At 43.4% G+C, this 20,804-nt stretch overlaps 1 protein-coding gene across 8 annotated transcripts in view; it reads left to right on the top strand.

The window, feature by feature from the left end:
• Positions 1-20,804, top strand: part of EP400 (E1A binding protein p400) — a 601,391-nt gene that overhangs the window by 4,725 nt on the left and 575,862 nt on the right. For all 8 annotated transcript variants that reach the window (XM_069215336.1, XM_069215331.1, XM_069215335.1 and 5 more), the window contains exon 2: positions 15,743-17,094. In XM_069215336.1, coding sequence (XP_069071437.1) covers positions 15,775-17,094 — 1,320 coding nt within the window. In that variant the 5' untranslated portion in view covers positions 15,743-15,774. The remainder of the gene's footprint in view (positions 1-15,742; positions 17,095-20,804) is intronic.

Below are 20,804 nucleotides of genomic sequence, written 5' to 3'. Positions count from 1 at the left end.
AGTGTGACTTGAGGCATGACAGTTTGTCCAGTTGCTGTGGTGAAAGGCTATTTCCCTTTATTTTGTAACATTGTTGGTTTTTCTGCGTTGGCTTCACCATTGGAAGTGTTTGGTGAAACAATTTTTTATTGTTACACCAGAAGGGCAGTGGTTCCCAACCTATGGTCCGGCGACCCCTGGGAGTCAGCGAAGCCCTCTTAAGGAGTCCAAGACTGCTTAGAAAATTTAATAATATTAACAGACTAAAAAAGGGTATATACATTTTTTGTTTAAAGCAAACTGTACATGTGAACATTTTAAAATGTCATATAAATGTGAAGGAGTTTAAAACTGGAGGCTAAAAATTGAGTTGGTGTCTTCATTTTGCTTTGTGAAAGCAGTGTGAGTGCATCAAACAGAATGTAGAGCGGACAACTAGTGGCCTCATTTGAATTTAGAAAAGGTCCAACCGTCCCATTATTATTATTTTTTTTAAACATTTATTTGTGGTGCAAATCATCGAAATGCTTAGGCTGGGGTCTCTTGCTTCAAGTAATGATTCAGTGGGGTGGCCTTGTGTTCCAGCAATGATTAAGTTGTGGTCCACAGAGTCAAAAGGTTTAGAACCACTGCAGAAGGATATTTGAAGGAGACCATTGCCACTGCCTGGGATGGTCAAAATAAACGTTCTTGGCATGAACTTTATGTTAAAACGTTCTCTTCAATGCCTCTTAATGAACTCCCGAAATGTTTCTGTATATATTTCCGCAATAGGAGGGGTCTTTTATCTCTACAACTACAGAATTAACCCACAATGGTGTCACTGTTAGGTGTGCATGGAAGACGCCGATTGAAAGTGATTTCTGTTTTAAAAATAAAAAAGTTGTATTTTCCTCATAATTCTTTTAGAGGAGTTAGTACTTGTGCAGCTTGTTGATTATACTCTCCCAGTAAAATCTTTGGCCTGAGCTGATGGAGACTACGTGTGCGTGTTCAGGCGTCGTGGGCCAGGTCTGCTAGTCCTGTCTCGACTTGCCACTGATGTGTGTGTGTTGCACTACTGATCGGGTTGGATTATCACAGTGAGGCCTTAGTTAAAATGCTCATGTTAAAAGTAACAATGCACACTATTGGTCAGTGATGAAGATGAGCGCCTCCCACAAGCCATGTCCCAACACCCCATGTACACGGAAAGAGCTAGAGGAGCTGTCTTGCACCAGAGGTAGAGATGTCATTGATCTAAGAGCGCTCTTACTGGATACTGGAGTAGAAGACTTGTATCTGTTTTGATCTGCCTTTTGTATCCCAGATAAATATAGGACAAGTCAAATGCAAGTCTTCCAACGTGGTATTTAATGTCTCGTTATTATTACCTCTAGCACAATCTGACTCTGTCCGCATGTTAACAAAAGCTATCCTCGAGGACTTACTGGAATATTGTCATTTTTTTAAAAATTTGATTTTTTTCCCCTCATCCCCTAACAAACCACTCTTTTTATCTGGGCCTTCACGGACAAACTAAAGCTTTAAATCAAATGCAAAGTTTTTGACCAAAGTCTTACAGTTTCATTGCACTGTAAATATCAAACAGGATAATGGATTTTTAAAGAAAAAGTTACAGTGTAATAACATGTCTGGGAAACGAAGCGTTTAAGGCTGTAGTTGAGTGAGTGCTGTACAACCAGCTGCCTTTAACATCTGCATTGACTCCTAGTGCACACAAAATATTTAGATTATGAACTGAAAAGCAAACCCTGAAATGAACTGCCCAAGAATGCACACCTCGATCGGGTGGGTGTACAGGCCGTTGAACAAAAGCTTCCTGCAATGCAGTCAGCAAACAAGTTGGCCTCTTGGTCTAACTGTTCACTAGTTGTACACTGACTGCTCTTTGTAATCTTTATTTGTGACCTTGTTCGCATAATCTTTTCAAAGCTTTCTACAAGGTTTGCTGAGAGATGGTGCTAAGGGGCGAGCCCACAAAGCTGCAGCGAGGATGTCTGGAAGTTCAGCACATTGGACAGCAGCCTTTCAAAAACAGACCATGGAACTTATATACTCAATTTGCAATATTTATACGTCACTCTTTAAATTGCTTCCGCTTTGAATCTCTACTTCGTTTCATTCCTGCCTGCAGGTCTGTATTGCAGCTCCTCCAAGTTCGGCGGTGGCATAGTATTTCTCTCCAGGTAGCCCCCCCTCCCTCTTCTAGCCATGCCTCCTTTCTTCAGTCACTTCCTCTTCCATAAACCTTTTACATTGGTCATCTTCTGTACCAGCCTCCTGGCTCTGTAGTAAAGGCAGACGCTGTGGGCAGACACTATTCAGAGAACTGGATGACTTTCAACTTCAGAAGTTTAAAGCAGAAGCTCACAGTATGATTTGTTGCTGTCATGAAAGAAAGTGTCAGTTCTTTACGGAAGTGTGCTCTTGTTTCCGGTTGTTTCCTGTGGTCCCCCTGTGATAGAGGGACAGCTCCCATTTTCACGCACAGTGCATTCCACCTTTTTTCATTTTCTCTTAAAATGGAAGTCGTTGCCACGGTTTTCCAGATCCATAGTATTGTATCCTATATCTATTACTCAGCAGAGCAGTGCTCATTTTATCATCTGTAGGATGAAAGGCTGACTAAGCCTCAATCACGTGTATACATTAGGGCTTCAAATTGCACAGATCACTCTATTGAGAAGAATGACCTTAGCTATGTTGCTTACTAAATCAGTTGGGCAAGTGTACTTATTGGCAAAAAATATTAGGAGTAAAGGGGCCCTTGTAGAACTATTAGTTGCGGTATGTAATGACCTAGTAAATGAAGATTACTAGTAATGACCTAGTAAATGAAGATACAACACCACGGAGTGTATTCAGAGTAGGGGTTCATGCTGGTTAGTGCTGTCTAGGTGTTGAGAGCAGGCCGCCAGTTCCATTACTAGTATAGCCAGGGGGTCGAGCACCAGCAGCGGACATTTGTCTGTAACCTGCTGATCACTTGTAATCCTGATAAAATCGTTCTCTGGGGTTTTTATATAGTCTTTTTTGTGTAGCACAAACGTGTGATCCAAGGACATTGGTGCACTTTTACATGATCACCAGACCACATTTCCTTTTTTTTTTTTTTAAGGCTCGGTAAGTTTAAATGGTCTGTCCGGAAATACCGGATGCTAAGCAGAGGTCGAGCATCGAACCTCGTTCCCAGTTCGAAGATAGGCAGCTCTGAACTAGCTAATGCTCTTGTGTTAGCAATCAGTGCATAATCTGCAGGTATCAAATGTCTTCCTGCAGGGTCACTTGTACAATGTGCATCAAGTAAATGTGCTATTTTCTTTGCCTCAACTGTAGATGCACTAAATTCTGTCTTGCAACATTTTTTGCATTTTCTGAGAACTGTTGTTGTACCTTTACTAAATGTGAGATCTTTTGACAGGGAATGTTTTACCTTTATACAAAGTTTGGTGAAGTAGATCAGTTTTGCTTGTTCTTTTAACTCGTTTTGCACGTCGGCAGGTGGGGGACTGGGGGACTGGGTTCGGAGTGTCATTGTTTCTTTTTAGATCAGTCTCCTCTGCTTTTGTTGATCCAAAGCACTCTACGTGCTTTGAAGTAGTTCAGTACTGGGTGAGAGCCTACAATCACTGAATGAACTTCTCTGAAAACTGTTTCCTGTCCAGTCATTTCTTACTTCAGCCAGCCTCTAACGTTTGCTCATTTCCTTTCCTGTCACATTTAATCACGATCAATCAGTCATTGTGTACACTTAGGTGCTTGTAATGTCCTCTGAAAGAAGCACAGGCACACAATGTGAGCATTTGTTGCCTAGTGCTTGCAAGCTGGACTCGATATACTGTGCACCTCACAGTTACCTTTATTTACTAGAGATATTTATTTAAGAGATTATTTGTATGTCACAGAATCATAGACCCATCTGCAGATGTACAGTTGGTGTTAAGTTTAGACCTTCTAAAGGCACACATCATTTACTGGCTTTTGCCAGAGAGCGCCCAGGGCTAGTGAGCCCTGCACTCTTCGTGCTTTACAGCCAGACAAGCACTGCCAGCGAAATACTCCTGCGTGGAGCCCCCTTCATATGCATCTGCTGCAGCCATTGGAAGCAGACCGCCAGAAATCCAGCTCGTGTCCAGTCCCTGAGCTGTGAACCTTTTGGGACATTTTATGAATGAAAACCCGTCCATTGTATTTTTCTTAGTACATTGTTATCTTCTCTTTTCCAGTGCTTAAGACAGGCGCATTACTCAAACCAAACACATTAGCCTGTGGAGTCAACAATGGCATTCAGTATATTGGACAGCAGGAAAGGTAAAAACTGGATGTACATGTTTTGAGAAGCATGCAGCCCGTGGCTGTAATGTCCGGATTGACGAAGAGAGCATTGGGCAGCAGACAGAAGCATGCACATCACTGTGTAGGTTACATAGATTTTGCACTTATTCATCAGCTTGTGTTACACCGTTCAGTACTATGCAGATGCTGTTACCCAGACCCTCAGTGAGAGTAGATCAGAAGGGGAAGCATGGAAGTCAAATGTGCCCTAAGCAGTTTCTGTTCTTTTAACATGATATCGCTATTTAAAGTAATGTAGCAAGCACTGCCCAAGCCAAATGGTCTGGCTTTTATCTCGTATAGTATGCAGCCACTGGCATGCGTCAGTGTTGCTGGCACTTGAGTCCTGACAAATATTTTTTAAATATCACCTATAGCAGTAAAAAAATGGAAAAAGGTTCATTTTCTGCTTCTGCATAAAATGCATACCATGAATCAAAAATGGAATGTATGATTGTGTGCATTGTAGACGTAAAAAAAAAGGCACAAGGTATAATAGCATGAGGTGAGCGAGTAAAACTTCCCTAGTTAAAGCCAGTTTTGATGTATACAATATATTATTGTTGTAGAGTTTGAGTCAGATGGAACTTTGACTCGTACAAAAGACAACGCCTATTGTACAGAAGTATTCATACTAGGGGCCTTGAATTGCAGTGGGCAGGGTGAAAGGCGCTGGCCAAGAGGGCCAAAATGCTGATAAGTGCTGTGTTTTTGTTGAAAATATAAAACAAAGTGACAGCGAGCTACTCTTTAATCTTCTGTCAGTAACATCATTAGTCAGTCGTGTCCTGACTGAGTGCTGATGTCTTGGGCCGGGGGGGGGGGGGGGGGGGGGCGGGGGAGAGTCCAAATAACTCTCATATTTCCTGTCTCAGTGTCTGATAAAGGAGTGCACTGTGGGTGCTTTGAAACGTTGCGGAGATCAGGCTGTCCCTAGCAGGTTCGCAATTATGTGTAATTGATTGCATTTTTAGAAGTGATAACCGAACATAAATACGGTGTCTGAATTGTTTAGTATGTTTAGAGTTGCCTTTTTTATAGGATAATTGTGAAAAATGTCATTCCGAGCTGCCCCAATTACATTTTTTTTACCGGGTGGGGGCATTGAAAAACTTTGGAGATCACTGCTCTGGTTCCCTATCCATATATATGAAGGCGTAAATGAAGGCACATCACCCTTTCAAAGTAAATAACTATCGGGTTACTCGTGATCAATCTCCATATTTGGTTTATGTCATCCTCTTTGTCACTTGTAGAAGTTATAAATATGTTTCCCGGAGCAAAGTATGTACTACTGGTACATGAATCTAGCCTCTACTACGGAAATAATGTGAGTTTTCACTCCTGTAATCTAGTAACAAATGTAATAATGACTTCTGTTTTGCCACTACCCTGTTCTTGATCCACTCTTTTCACTAACTTGGTGTAGATATGCTCATTCCAACAAAAGCTGGCACCTGAATCACAACTTCTCCCTGGGATGGGGAGGGGGGCATTTGGTTCCTAAATCTAAAGCAAGCACAGTTGATTCAGGCAGAATTTCAACCAGTTCAGTTTAAAGGCTTGTTCAAGTGAGGTTTCTGTTGTTCCGCATGCCATTCAATGTGTTGCTTTTACCCTCAGTAGATCACCGTATTCTCTGAACAGTTCAGCTGCGTTTGGTAGAAACGATCTAGTATTTCTTGTGGGTGTTGTATGTATAGGAGGATTTTGGTGTCTTCAGGTAGTCTTCCTAGAGAAAGTCATATTCCTCAAAATAAGGGGTTAGGGTAGAGGGAGATACACTTGTTGACTGTTCCTCACAAATTGGGGTGCAGCGCCTGATTGACCAACTATATGAGTAATCGCTACCAAACAAATTGGAGGTTAAATGTAAGTAAAACAAAACCTATGGTAATTAGCAAAAACAAATAGCGAGCATGGTTCTTGGTTTTAAACAATAAGTGCATTGAAGGTACCAGAGAATATAAATACTCAGTATCCCAAGCATTATTATCAGCATTTATAACACTGTATAGAAACTCTGTAGGGCCCATCATTAGATTTGCTAGTGGATCTAATAAAGGTAAAGCATTTACCAACAATAACCTACAGAAGTATGGCCCTACGTGCAAGAAATGCACTTCTTTTGGTTAATACAGTAACAAAGATTTATAAATTGCTGTTTAATCTGCCAGCGTCAACTTCCCCTGGCAAGTTTGATTAGAGTTTGGTGTACACAACCAAGTCATTGCAAGGCAGGCGGTTTACCTAATCTTTTGTTATATAAGCTTAAGTCAACAAAGGAAGACTCCTTAGATTCGTTGCTCTGTCATGAATTGCTTCAGACACCCTAACACTCCTGCTCATCTATAAATGGAAAGAGCTTTGACAAGTTTGAGTGAGACATCTACAATGCTCCACCCCCCTTACAAGTCTTCAAGAAATATTTTCATAGGAATGTTAAATAATCGTCACGCTTGCAGGACCAACTAATTTTAACGAAGCCATCTCGTGCATTTACAGGCCTCAGAAAATCATAAAACTGTTACTAGACCTGCAGGTCGAGTAGCTTGAATAACCTACTCGACCTAACTGTAATGTACTTGACCCTGAAACGGGTCTCAAATTGTGTGATCCTAGCAAAAATTGTATTTAACAATCGCCTTTTTCCTCATTCTCACATATGGGTGCAACTACAAGTATGAGTTCAGCTTTTCTGCTATAAAAAAAGTCCTCTCGTTTGATTAAATTCTCTACAGTTTTGCTCCATGTATAATAAATCTAGCCCACGTATAGCTTACATGTGATCCATGCTTGACTTGCCTCTTAGTTTACTAATAGCTTTGCCATCAGGGCAGGAGTGTTTCTCAGTTTGTTTAAACACACTTTCAATAAATATATTACTAAAGCGTGAAGTGGTAGCAGGGCCGGCTTTTGGGCGATGCCACCGGTGCGACCGCACCGGGTGCTGACCTCAGGAGGGCGCTGTGTTTAGCAATAACTTCCGAAACTTGAGATTTAAATGCACCTGCTGAAAAGTTCTTTGTGCGTTTAGCCTTCAGGAAGCAATTCAAATGTCAAGATACCTCTGTGAATAATGTTCCTGCTACGGAGAGAGATGGGAGTTTTGGGCAGCTTTGACTCAACGTAAAGTAGCATAGAGGGTTAATATGCCTGCTGCAAAAAACAAAACTGTGGGGCATATTTAAGAAAAGCGGTGCTGCACACAGTGCACATTAGTGTAAAAATAAATCCCACTAATGTGGCGTTAGAATGGCACTAGGTGCTCTTAAATATGATGTAAGGAAATGCCTCCTTGGCATGGTTACCCCCTGACTTTTTGCCTTTGCTGATGCTATGTTTTGATTTGAAAGTGTGCTGAGGCCTGCTAACCAGGCCCCAGCACCAGTGTTCTTTCCCTAACCTGTACCTTTGTTTACACAATTGGCACACCCTGGCACCCAGGTAAGTCCCTTGTAACTGGTATCCCTGGTACCAAGGGCCCTGATGCCAGGGAAGGTCTCTAAGGGCTGCAGCATGTCTTATGCCACCCTGGAGACCCCTCACTCAGCACAGACACACTGCTTGCCAGCTTGTGTGTGCTGGTGAGGACAAAACGAGTAAGTCGACATGGCACTCCCCTCAGGGTGCCATGCCCACCTCACACTGCCTATGCAGTATAGATAAGTCACCCCTCTAGCAGGCCTTACAGCCCTAAGGCAGGGTGCACTATACCATAGGTGAGGGCACCAGTGCATGAGCACTGTGCCCCTACAGTGTCTAAACAAAACCTTAGACATTGTAAGTGCAGGGTAGCCATAAGAGTATATGGTCTGGGAGTCTGTCAAACACGGACTCCACAGCACCATAATGGCTACACTGAAAACTGGGAAGTTTGGTATCAAACTTCTCAGCACAATAAATGCACACTGATGCCAGTGTACATTTTATTGTAAAATACACCCCAGAGGGCACCTTAGAGGTGCCCCCTGAAACCTTAACCAACTACCCGTGTAGGCTGACTGGTTTTAGCAGCCTGCCACACTCGAGACATGTTGCTGGCCACATGGGGAGAGTGCCTTTGTCACTCTGTGGCTAGTAACAAAGCCTGCACTGGGTGGAGATGCTATCACCTCCCCCAGGCAGGAGCTGTAACACCTGGCGGTGAGCCTCAAAGGCTCACCCCCTTTGTTCCAGCACCACAGGGTACTCCAGCTAGTGGAGTTGCCCGCCCCCTCCGGCCACGGCCCCACTTTTGGCGGCAAGGCCGGAGGAAATAATGAGAATACCAAGGAGGAGTCACTGGCCAGTCAGGACAGCCCCTAAGGTGTCCTGAGCTGAGGTGACTAACTTTTAGAAATCCTCCATCTTGCAGATGGAGGATTCCCCCAATAGGGATAGGAATGTGACCCCCTCCCCTTGGGAGGAGGCACAAAGAGGGTGTACCCACCCTCAGGGCTAGTAGCCATTGGCTACTAACCCCCCAGACCTAAACACGCCCTTAAATTTAGTATTTAAGGGCTTCCCTGAACCTAGGAACTCAGATTCCTGCAACCTAAGAAGAAGAGGACTGCTGAGCTGAAAAACCCTGCAGAGAAGACGGAGACACCAACTGCCTTGGCCCCAGCTCTACCGGCCTGTCTCCCCCTTCGGAAGAAAACTGCTCCAGCGACGCTTTCCCCAGGACCAGCGACCTCTGAATCTTCAGAGGACTGCCCTGCTCTAAAATGACCAAGAAACTCCCGAGAATAGCGGCCCTGTTCACCCAAGACTGCAACTTTGTTTCCAAAGGAGCAACTTAAAGACAACAGCGTTTCCCGCCAGAAGCATGAGACTTGCAACCCTGCACCCGGCGACCCCGACTCGACTGGTGGAGAAACAACACTTCAGGGAGGACTCCTCGGCGACTCTGAGACTGCGAGTAACCAAAGTTGTCCCCCCTGAACCCCCACAGCGACGCCTGCAGAGGGAATCCCGAGGCTCCCCCTGACCGCGACTGCCTGACTCCCAGATCCCGACGCCTGGAAAAGACCCTGCACCCGCAGCCCCCAGGACCTGAAGGATCGGAACTCCAGTGCAGGAGTGACCCCCAGGAGGCCCTCTCCCTTGCCCAGGTAGTGGCTACCCCGAGGAGCCCCCCCCTTACCTGCCTGCATCGCTGAGGAGACCCCTTGGTCTCCCATTGATTTCAACGACAAACCCGACGTGTGTTGGCACACTGCACCCGGCTGCCCCCGTGCTGCTGAGGGTGTACTTTCTGTGCTAACTTGTGTCCCCCCCCGGTGCCCTACAAAACCCCCCTGGTCTGCCCTCCGAAGACGCGGGTACTTACCTGCTGGCAGACTGGAACCGGGGCACCCCCTTCTCCATTGAAGCCTATGCGTTTTGGGCACCACTTTGAACTCGGCACCTGACCGGCCCTGAGCTGCTGGTGTGGTAACTTTGGGGTTGCTCTGAACCCCCAACGGTGGGCTACCTTTGACCCAAACTTGAACCCCGTAGGTGGTTTACTTACCTGCAAAAACTAACAAACACTTCCCTCCCCCAGGAACTGTTGAAAATTGCACTGTGTCTAGTTTTAAAATAGCTATATGTGATTTATTTGAAAACTGTGTATGCTATTTTGATTATTCAAAGTTCCTAAAGTACCTACCTGCAATACCTTTCATTCGAAGTATTACATGTAAAATTTGAACCTGTGGTTCTTAAAATAAACTAAGAAAAGATATTTTTCTATACAAAAACCTATTGGCCTAGAATTGTCTCTGAGTGTGTGTTCCTCATTTATTGCCTGTGTGTGTACAACAAATGCTTAACACTACTCCTTTGATAAGCCTACTGCTCGACCACACTACCACAAAATAGAGCATTAGTATTATCTCTTTTTGCCACTATCTTACCTCTAAGGGGAACCCTTGGACTCTGTGCATACTATTCCTTACTTTGAAATAGTGCATACAGAGCCAACTTCCTACATATGCCCTATGCCAGTGTTTTATTTGTGGGTGTTGTTTCCGGTGTATAGCACCGGCACCTGTTTTAGAGGGCCAGTGCTTATTTTTCTACCTCAAGCATTTAATGCCAGAAAAAGTCATATGTTGGAGGACAGAGGAAGAGAAAAACGAAAAAGCGTCACAATGGCGAAAAAGCAGAAATCCGCAACAGTAAGCTGAAGGGTCAGAGAGTGCCTGTAAATGGATTGAAGAGGCCTTAGATGGCTTCAGGATTATGCTGCCTTTGTATTCCATGTTCACACATTTAATTGCAGCAGCCGCGTGTTAAAGAGGGTGGCTTTGGGCACCTGTACCTTTTTTTTTAATTCTCAATAAATTTTTTTATACAAATTAAGCACTGCCCTATGCGGCATATTTGAAAAAAATGGCACTTCACACAGTGCTGCGCCACTTTTCTTGCGCCCCTTGGCTCCGCCCCCCCAACGCCACCATGTGCACATCATATTTAAAATACAGCGCACAATGGCGGTAGTTTGGGGACTAGCGTCAGAATTGTTTATACTATTCCGGTGCTTTGCAGGATTAGCATAAAAAATGTTGACGCTAATCCTGCAAAGCACCCAGAGGCCCCTTGTAACCAATGGAAGCCTCCTTTTAATGCCTGTTCTGAGCAGGAGTTAAAAGTGCAGGGAAAAAATGACGCAAAGAAATCTGTCAGACTTCTTTGCGCCATTTTTTTGGCTTTCTCTAATGGGGGGATGCCCCCTTTGCATACATTATGCTTGCCACAGGCATAATGTAGCACAGAGGGTTACAAAGTGGCACAATGCATGCATTGCGCCACTTTGTAAATATGGGGCAGCATTTTTGGCCTTCTAACGCCACACCATCTTAAAAAAAATTACACTAATGTGGCGTTAGAATGGCACTAGGGGCTCTTAAATATGCCCCAATGGGGCATATTTGAAAAAAGTGCACCACTTTTCTTGTGCCCCTTAGCGCTCCCCTAACGCCACCAGGTGTACGCTGTATTTAAAATATGGCGCAACATGGCGGTAGTTAGGGGACTAGTGTCAGAATTTTTTACGCTAGTCCAGCACTTTGCAGGATTACCGTAAACATTTTTTATGCTAATCCTGCAAAGCACCCAGAGGCCCATTGTAACCAACAGAAGCCTCCTTTTAATGCCTGCTCTGAGCAGGTGTTAAAAGTGCTGTAAAAAAAATGACAGATTTCTTTGCGTCATTTTTTTGCCCCCTCCCCCCTTTAACGGGGGAATGCCGCCTTTGCATACATTATGCCTGGCGTAGGCATAATGTAGCTTGAGGGGATACAAAGTTGCGCAGTGCATGCATTGCGCCACTTTGTAAATATGGCACTGCGTTTTTGGCCTTCTGACGCCACATTAACGTAAATCAAATGATGGTAATGTGGCGTCAGAATGGCGCTAGGGGCTCCTAAATATGCCCCTGTATTTTATGTGGCTAGTTGAGTGGATTAGTAAAGCCAGCCTTTACAAGGGCTTTAAAACACATGAATGTATGTGAAAGGGGAGCGATGGATAGATGACGGGCACATTTGCCGGGTGGTAGTGAGTGAAACCGAGGAGGAGGTCATGTGGTGGAGGCGCCACAATAAACTGACGCACAAGGCGCCACCAGTCCTAAAGCCGGCCCTGTGTGTTAGCACACTGTTATTTACAGACAGTAAATGTCCAAGACATGTCCAAAAATCTTCCCACTAACTTGCAGCTTTACTGATCAAGCTATATAGTGTATTAACAATAATCTGTGAAAATTGGGTTTCAGAAAACATTTATCATTTGCACATCACCAAGTAAAGTGTGCTGACTTTTTTTCATTTTCTATTAAAATATTTTTTTCATCACACAGAAGTAGAAAACATGGTCTTTCACAGCTACTGAAATATATTGTGAAATGTTTGTAAAGTTGACTTAGTTATATAAAATATAAACCTGATACCAAAAGCCTTTCATTTCACATAGGTCAGACAGTTCACCTTACAAAATCCTGGAACTCTGCAGTCACAAAGAAAAGTATTTGCATTGCAAGAAGACAAACTGACTTTTGACTTCTGTCTCTGAACACAGAGCAAATGTGACAAGAATAAGATTTAAAGGCTTCTTAGTTGCTAATTCAGTTTATGACTGAACAGAACACCTGTTCTTTGTCCACTTGCCAGAAGGGTCGAGTGGAATCTAAAAAAAGAGTGCGACCTCATAAAATAAAAGTCGCCATAGCGAGTGGTTGAGTAGATTTTTCGAGCTCTGATCTTTGGTGGTAAATAACTACACAGCCTTGAGAAGTCAACAATATTTTTCTGCGGTATATCTGAGTCACATAAAACATAAATGCATGCAATACGAATTTGATTACCTGCCAATCTCCTACTCCTCTAGAAGGACCAAGGAAAGGGAAAATAGGTTATGTAGTTTATGTTAAACAAAAAAAAAATACACAGATATTTCATTAGTCCATATAATTTGTACCTGCCCAGGCCTCTTAAGAAAAGATGGAGCCATCTACAATCAAAGGCTCACTCAATCATGTCGACGAGCTTTTATATGTGCATTAAATCCTAATGACCCCCATTTTAAATACATATGTGGTGAACAGTTTGATTGAGGCCAAAAATAAACTAATAGTATCGTTATTATGTTTAGATATTGGCGACTGGGTAAGCCCAAGTCATTGGAATGAAAGATATTTAAGGAACTAAAAACATTAAGGATACATGTTTTTAACAATTAAACACTGTTAATTTATATATCGTTTAATGTTTGCATCTAAAATATGCAATGTTTTAACTAACTAACCATGAATAAAATATTTGATTTGATAGTTGCCTGGTGCCTTACCTGCACATTTGTAGGGTTGTGGATAGAATGGCACTGCCTGCATTTTAGCATGTTGCAGGGGGGGCAGATCTCTCCACTTTATAAAGGTGAATGTCACAGTCTGAGAAATAGCAGTGTTCTATGCCTAGTGCCATCCACATATTTTGGGGGGTGGGGTGTCTGTTTTGGGCTCTGCTCTGTCTTCTGTGCATAACATTATCTAGCATTCCCATATTTATTTTTTGGAGCTCTAACCTGGTGCTTTGGCTCCACATAGCCTAATGGTATCAAAATATGCACATGCCCAAAAACGGTTAACTTCTGATTCCTTTTGTATATACACATGGTGACATAAATGAAGTAACATCAGTGCAATACAAAACATAACTCATCAGTAGGGGAGAACACAACAAATTCGGAAATGGAAGGTCCTTTTTAGAGTTGAGCGTGTGCAATCGCTTTGGACCTTGTTGTAATCTCTCTGTTGGCTTCTAACCATGCCCATGTCACGACCGTCACTTTCATTAGTTCGTGGGCGTGCCTTTTAAAAATCGATTAATTCCATTTGTGAAAGGCATGCTTATGTCATAACTTTTCTGGTGTTTAGTCCTCCTCGAGCGCACCGGTAAACTACTGAAAACATACAATGCTCTGTGTTTTCAGCTGGTTTCTGAACTACTTTATCTTTTCATTTCCTGCACAGCACGATCTCGCTGGACTGAAGTCGAGCGCTTTGCATGATATCGACCCTGTTACATGGATAATTGCACTTTTGCTGGTTACATGGATAATTGCACTTTTGCTGGTTACATGGATAATTGCACTTTTGCTGGTTACATGGATAATTGCACTTTTGCTGGTTACATGGATAACTGCACTTTTGCTGGTTACATGGATAACTGCATTTTTGCTGGTAACATGGATAATTGCACTTTTGCCGATAAATTTCACTGCAAGCGAACTTCTGTTTCCTTTTCTGTGTCTCCTTCACGCTCATGGTGACCATCGGCTCGCATATGTAAAACTGTTTTACTTTTCATTTTTAGTTTGTTTGCAGAAAAGTCCGGTTAGGAGTTTACAATGCATACAGCTCTAACACGAGCAAATGCAAGACCCGTTGCATTGCAAATGCTTGTTAACTTTTGCCAAGGAGATGATTGTTCAGGATTTGTAATGCCAGTTTGCTTTTATAGAATCAAAAGATTGACATTCTTCACAAAACATAAAATCCTATTCACGTTTTGAAATCTACAGTTCTTCGTGATAATGTAGGCTTCCCTATTAGGCAAGCATGGGATTTTAATTTTACTGGCACACATTCATCTGTTTGTTGTGTATTGTTGTGCAGCAATGCAGAAATACGCATCAAATAGTGGTCAGTTTGTCACACCATAAAACACAATTATATCCTCAAACTCTTTTCAGTGTTTTGTGCCAACTGCTTTAAAAATACCTGTTTAAGAACAGTTTTGTCCATGGCTGAGCTCCAAGTGAAGTAAGAGTCTGTCATGACTCTTTGAGAGTTTGATAACCCACATAAACTCTTGAAGAAGCCCCTTCTGAGCCACATTCACATCAGTCACATTGATAATGCATTACTCATCTTAAGGTACTTGCACTGCAATGCCTTTACAAGTGGCAAGTCTATTTTCTATCATAGCTGTAAGTATTATTTTTATTTTGGTATGTTACATTTACTACTAATCTTCCACAATGGCTTACTTTTACAACTTATTTTTTACATCACAAAATCTTTTACAAGGCACACAATTATTTTGCAAGCATTTATCTTTGTGGGATTTGTAGAACATGTAACATACTGTATATAAGTATGTACACACAATTGTACCTTATTTTCCAGCAAAATGAAGATAACTTTGAAAAATGTTACTTAATAAATGAAATGAGAACTTATTCAGATTGTCATAACATCCTCATTCTAGTTGAATTGATATAAGAAAACATCAAATGAGATTTACCTTAAAATACAGTAGAGTGCAGTGTTGAGTTAGTGTCCAGATGGAGTAGTAACTAAGTTGAAAACATGGCTTTTGGGGTATGTTTTCTTTTTTTTTTTTTTTTTTTTTTTTAAAGCACCCGTTACTCGAAGGAAAATATTTAAATACAGAGGTTTAAGGTTAAAAGAATTTTAAACGAAAATATAATATATATATATATACATATATATATATATATATACACACTCACACACACACACATATATATATATATATATTGCAAATCTATATTTTTAAAGTAAAAGTGTCCTTAATTTAAAAAAAAAAATGAATTCCTAACCATGAATTTAATTTTGTAAGTTACTTTTTTTCTCTCTAAGGGAAAAACTAGAGATATACATTGCCAGTTTGTAACAGTATGCGATGTACTGTCATTTAAACAAGATAACATTTAAATTCTTGGTACAAGTATGCGTTGAAAAAAAACCCACATTGTAAATAAATGCATTGTGTTTGTTTGCTAACTAATGATAGCTAATTGAATTCAGGCCTTTAGACCACACACAGTTGCAGGTGTTGCCTACTGTGATAGGAGAACTTAAGCCACTTGTTAAATGTTTATCAGAGCTATTCATGTGCCATTATATTCTAAGCCCATTTTCATTTTCTCCTAGGGTAATATCACGTTGAAAAAAAGAGAATAATCATGCATCATGGAAGCGGGCCCCCGAACAGCCAGCACCAGCAGCTCCAGAGGTCCAGGTCCTTCACTGGCACCGAGGGTGAGGAGCAGCTTATGCCAGCAAACTTGCCTCAGTCCCCCGTTGCTTCATTTGCACCTTCACTGAGTCCATCTGGCCAACAATCGCCCAGTTATCAGATCCAGCAGCTTATAATGAGTCGAAACACAAGTACGGGGCAGAACATGAACATTACGCTGCAGAACGTTGGACAAGTGGTGTCTGGAAACCAGCAGATAACACTGACCCCTTTGCCCCTCCCTAATCCTGCATCCCCAGGTTTTCAGTTTAGTTCTCAACAAAGACGGTTTGAGCATGGGTCTCCATCGTACATTCAGGTCACTTCACCATTGCCCCAGCAAGTCCAGTCTCAAAGTCCCACGCAGCCTGGGCCCATGCCCATGCAGACCCTACAGAACGTTCGGACAGGTACGCCTGGCCCAGGACTTACTATGTGCAGCCAGAGCCCCACTCGAGGATTTGTGGATGGAAGTGTGCTTGTTAGGCAGATAAGTCTGAGTCCTTCCAATGGTGGACATTTTGTCTTCCAGGATGCATCAGGAATGACTCAGATTACTCAGGCAACACAAGTGCAGCTGCAGCCAGGGACACCCACCACTGTGCGGGAGCGGCGGCTTTCCCAGCCTCACTCACAGACTGGTGGCACAATTCATCATCTTGGGCCACAAAGCCCCCTTACTAGTGTGGCAAGCATGCAACCATTGGCCAGCCCAGGCCTTATAACAACCAATAACCTGCCGCCGCAAATCAGCAGTATTATCCAGGGTCAGCTTATTCAGCAGCAGCAAGTGCTTCACAGGCAACAACTGAGCAGATCTCTGGGCTTTGAGAGGACTACAGGGGGAATGTTATCAGGCGTTGGGGGATCAACAACTTTTGGCTTGACCTCCACGCCTACTCCAACAAGCCCCTCTCGTGCCACAGGTCCTCCAGGGCTCTCTGGCCTTTCTCTTGCTCAGAACATCAGCACATCAGTGAAAAAACAACCCAAGAAACTGGAGGAGATTCCTCCTGCAACTCAAGAGGATGCTCAGATGAGGAAGCAGTGTCTGGAGCACCATCACCGACAGATGAAGGCCATGAAGGACTCCCTCAAGGAGTATCTGATCGAGCTCTTCTTCCTGCAGCAGCTCCAAGGGAACATGATGGATTTCCTAGCCTTTCGGAGAAAGCACTGCATGGTCCTGCAGGCATACCTCAGGCAGAATGACTTGGAGCTGGAGGAAGAGGAGGAGGAAGAGCAGTCGGAGGTCATCAATGATGAGGTAAGTGGTTTCAGTTGTCCCTTTCTAATTTGGCAATACAGGTGGCCTGGAGACTGCTTTTTTTGCTGATGTTAGGGTAGAGTAGTGTCCTCTTGTAAGTAACAGCAATTTCTTTTTATACTCAGTTGTTAAATGTTGTCAAATTATTCTAGAAATATAGGAATCCATCAGAAAGTCCTGAGTGTTGCTGTAACTCCTTAATGTGTTGCTGTTCTTAAAGTTGCCTGCCAGCATCCTTGTGCTGTTTTGTGGCACCAGAGGTAAATACTTGTCTAGCTTAGATCACCTTTTTAAGAATTGCATTACAGGTTGGACGATTTCATATTTTGAAGCCAGACTTGAAAATGTTGTCCTGACACCCCTTTTCTCCAGCACGTAGCAAATGACATTTATTATTTCCATTAACTTTGCTTTTTTCCTCTGATGGGTTGGCCGAGGCTCTTTGGATAGTCTCACTGTTTCTTTCTCTTCTTCTTACTCAACCTCCCTTCTCTCCCACCTCTCTCCCCTTTAGCTCGCTCTTGATGTCCAGGTCTTTGTCTGTCTCAAACTTCTCCTGGCTCTCTGTCTTTCTCTGTTCTCTCTGGTTTCCATACTCATTAGACCACACACTCAGTCTTATATGTTATATGCCTATTTGAACGCCGCATGGCACAGTATACTCTCATTTAATTTTGGGGACAAACTTTTGCCTCTTTTGAAAAACACAACAACTCTTGTAATTTGTGCAGATAATATTGAGTGATCATATGTTTATGGAAAAACACTCTTCTTTTAAAAAGGAGCCCAGGTTAGTAAATATCACCTCATTTTGGCCATGGCTTGTTGGTGTGAAAAAGACTTAAGCAGGTTCACATTTTTGATTAATTGCAGGCAGCAGCATAGACCTCACTGCTCTTTGTAGAAGGGGCCTGAACCCAATAACTTTCTAGTGGCTCGCTAGAAGAGTGGGTGTACTTTCAACTAAATGTCTGGTCAGAGGAAGAAGCCACTGAGTATTTTTTAAAATCTTTAAATCTTCTATTATTTAATTTAAACAGCAAAAGGTAAAGCCATACATCGAACAATAATGTCACCGTGCTCATGAGATTAACAAAATACAAGTGCAGTTTGCTTAACATTGCAAAGCGGCGTGTCAATAGCTATAATATCACTTTCATGACTTCCTGTTGCGGGAGGTGGAAGGGAAGGAGGAGGGGGAGAGAACGTGGCCCCAAGAACACAGTGCTGAGAGCCCGGTTAGAATCCATGCCATTCATTGTGATGAGCGACAATAATGGTATTAATATGAGGAAACAGGCATAAGCCACTGAGGTCCCCCTCACATGCGGTTGCAAACATGATATACATGTCCATACTCCCACCCTTGCTGTTCCCCTAGCAAGCAGCGAACGCAAAATATTAGATTCTGATTCTGCCAGTCTCTGGGGTTGAGAGCGCCTTCCACTTCATTGCAGTGTTACTTTTAAAAAGGCCGAATTCTAAGTCGATGAAGCAATGCAGGTGTTTATCGTCCTTGGTTCTTTGACGAAGGCCAGGGAGGCAAGACTCTGGGATGGGATCTAGTGTGCATCCATATAATTCGGACACTGTATTTGTTATCTCGGTCCATGTCCATGCTAGAGGAGGACAGCCCCAAACCATATGGTAGAAGCCAGCCTTCGCTAATTTACAACTCGGACATTGTGGTGTCAATGTGGGATACACCCGTTTGATACATTGGGGAGAAAGATACGCGTGATGTTTATAATTATATTTTGTAAAACAGAACCTGGGATTACAGGAAACTTCTTCCGTGCCCTGGAGTGTTCATGCCCAGGCTTTATCGGATAAGGGGTTATGAAGCACCTCACTCTTATCAGGTCCTGGCTTTACTAGTGTCTGCCAAATAATGGAATAAAGGGCCCCCTATAGGTTTGAGATGGCACTGCACACCTTATCCTGTGTAAGGAGTACCTGGAGAAGCAGTGAGTGGGGCAATTCCACCTCCCCAGTCCTCCACGTTGTTCTCACAATATGATTGATGGCCTGCTATATTAGGAAGTGCCCTGCTGTTATATTATACATGTCCATAACGGCTGCAAAGGGCATCATGATGCCGTCTTGGTAAAGGCCACCCACAGAATCAATCCTTGTGGTCCTCCACGGTGTCAGGTCATGTGTACTAGCCAATCCTCGTATGCCTGGCAGGCTGTACAACACGTTTGAGGGCGAGTAGGGCACAACAAGGTGTCAACAGTGTACAAACCGCTGTCAGCATGTCCTTGTCGCTGTCGTTAAGCTTGAGCTCCTTCGGGGTGGGCAAGCAGGATCTTAGAGCCAAGAATATACGCTCATTGCGCCAAGCATAGATTGAAACACTGTGCGCTCAGCAGTGGGGGTGGGTGCCCAGCCAGCGTAATGGCCATTGGAACTGGGATGCTGCATAGTACAACTCGAAATCGGTAGTGCCCATTTCCCCTTCAGGAAATGGGTGTTTAATTATAGATAATGCCACCCGGCGACTTCCCGTGCCCCAATGTGAGAGGAAATCATTTAATACCCTGAAAAATATTTTGAGGAGTAGTATCAGTAAGGCGGCAAAGAAATACTAGACTGGGAAGGATTATCTTTTTGGAGATCGAAACACATGTCCCATTAGGGATAAGGGAAGTGAGCACCAGAGGGGGAAGGAGCTATATATTGATCGCATTGCCCTCCCTATATTGCATCCTCTAGCGCTCAGTCAGTGTAATAAATCTGGATGCCAAGATATTTAAACGTGTCTTAGCTCTATTTAAGACGTTCTGGAGAGGCATCTCCATGCAGTTCCGTAGTGGGCAGGATTTTGGGCCTGTTTACCCTGAGGCCAGGCACATCCTCAAACTCATCCAGCAGGTGCACGAGTTCTGGGCCCGACATCACGTAGCTAGACAAGCGCATCAGCTATATAAAGAGATATTTTGTGATGAATGTTGAGCTCTGGTATACCCAATTCCCAATTCCCGTGCCCGCAGCCGCAAGTGCCAAACTAGTGGCTCCATCGCAACTGTGAACAGTAAAGGGGATAACGGGCAGCCTTGCCATGTGCCTCTTAGGATGGGGAAAGCTGTCTTATCATTTGCCCCATGCATACCTTAGCCCCTGGATCCGAGTACAAGGTACGTATCCACCCTTGAACCCCTCCCCGAAGCCCATGTGATTCAGCGTGGAAGAAAGGTGCTGTGACCTGGTATAAAACCAGATTGATCCTCTGGGACCAAGGCATTAATCACAAGAAGCAACCTATTGGCGAGCACCATACCAAGCACTTTACCGTCAAGATTCAAGAGGGACAGTGGGTGATAAGACCAGCCATCCAAGGGGTCTCGACCTTGTTTGGGGAGAACAACTATTAGTGCTTTGCATTGTGAGTTCGTCAGCCGACCACGGGAGCGTGCTCATTAAGCACCTCCAGGAGGGGCTGGGCAAGGTAGCAGAGAATGTAGCGTAATATTCTAAGGGCAACCCATTGATGCCCAGGGTCTTTTTCCTGGCTGTCTGGTAAATGACTGTCTTGATTTCTTCCGGCTGAAGCAGATTATACAAGTCTGCTTTATGGAGCGGGTATAAGCTGAACAGTGGAATTCCTGAAAGGAAGCCCTGAAAGAGGGCAAGTTCAGTGAGAAGCACATCTCCATGCAGCGCGGGATAAGTCACAGAACGTATCATTAATATCAGCCTCTGTGGTG

The sequence above is a fragment of the Pleurodeles waltl genome, chromosome 11, assembly GCF_031143425.1.
Source record: "Pleurodeles waltl isolate 20211129_DDA chromosome 11, aPleWal1.hap1.20221129, whole genome shotgun sequence".
NCBI classification, from domain to species: Eukaryota; Metazoa; Chordata; class Amphibia; order Caudata; family Salamandridae; genus Pleurodeles; species Pleurodeles waltl.
This window is presented reverse-complemented; position numbering and strand designations above follow the sequence as displayed.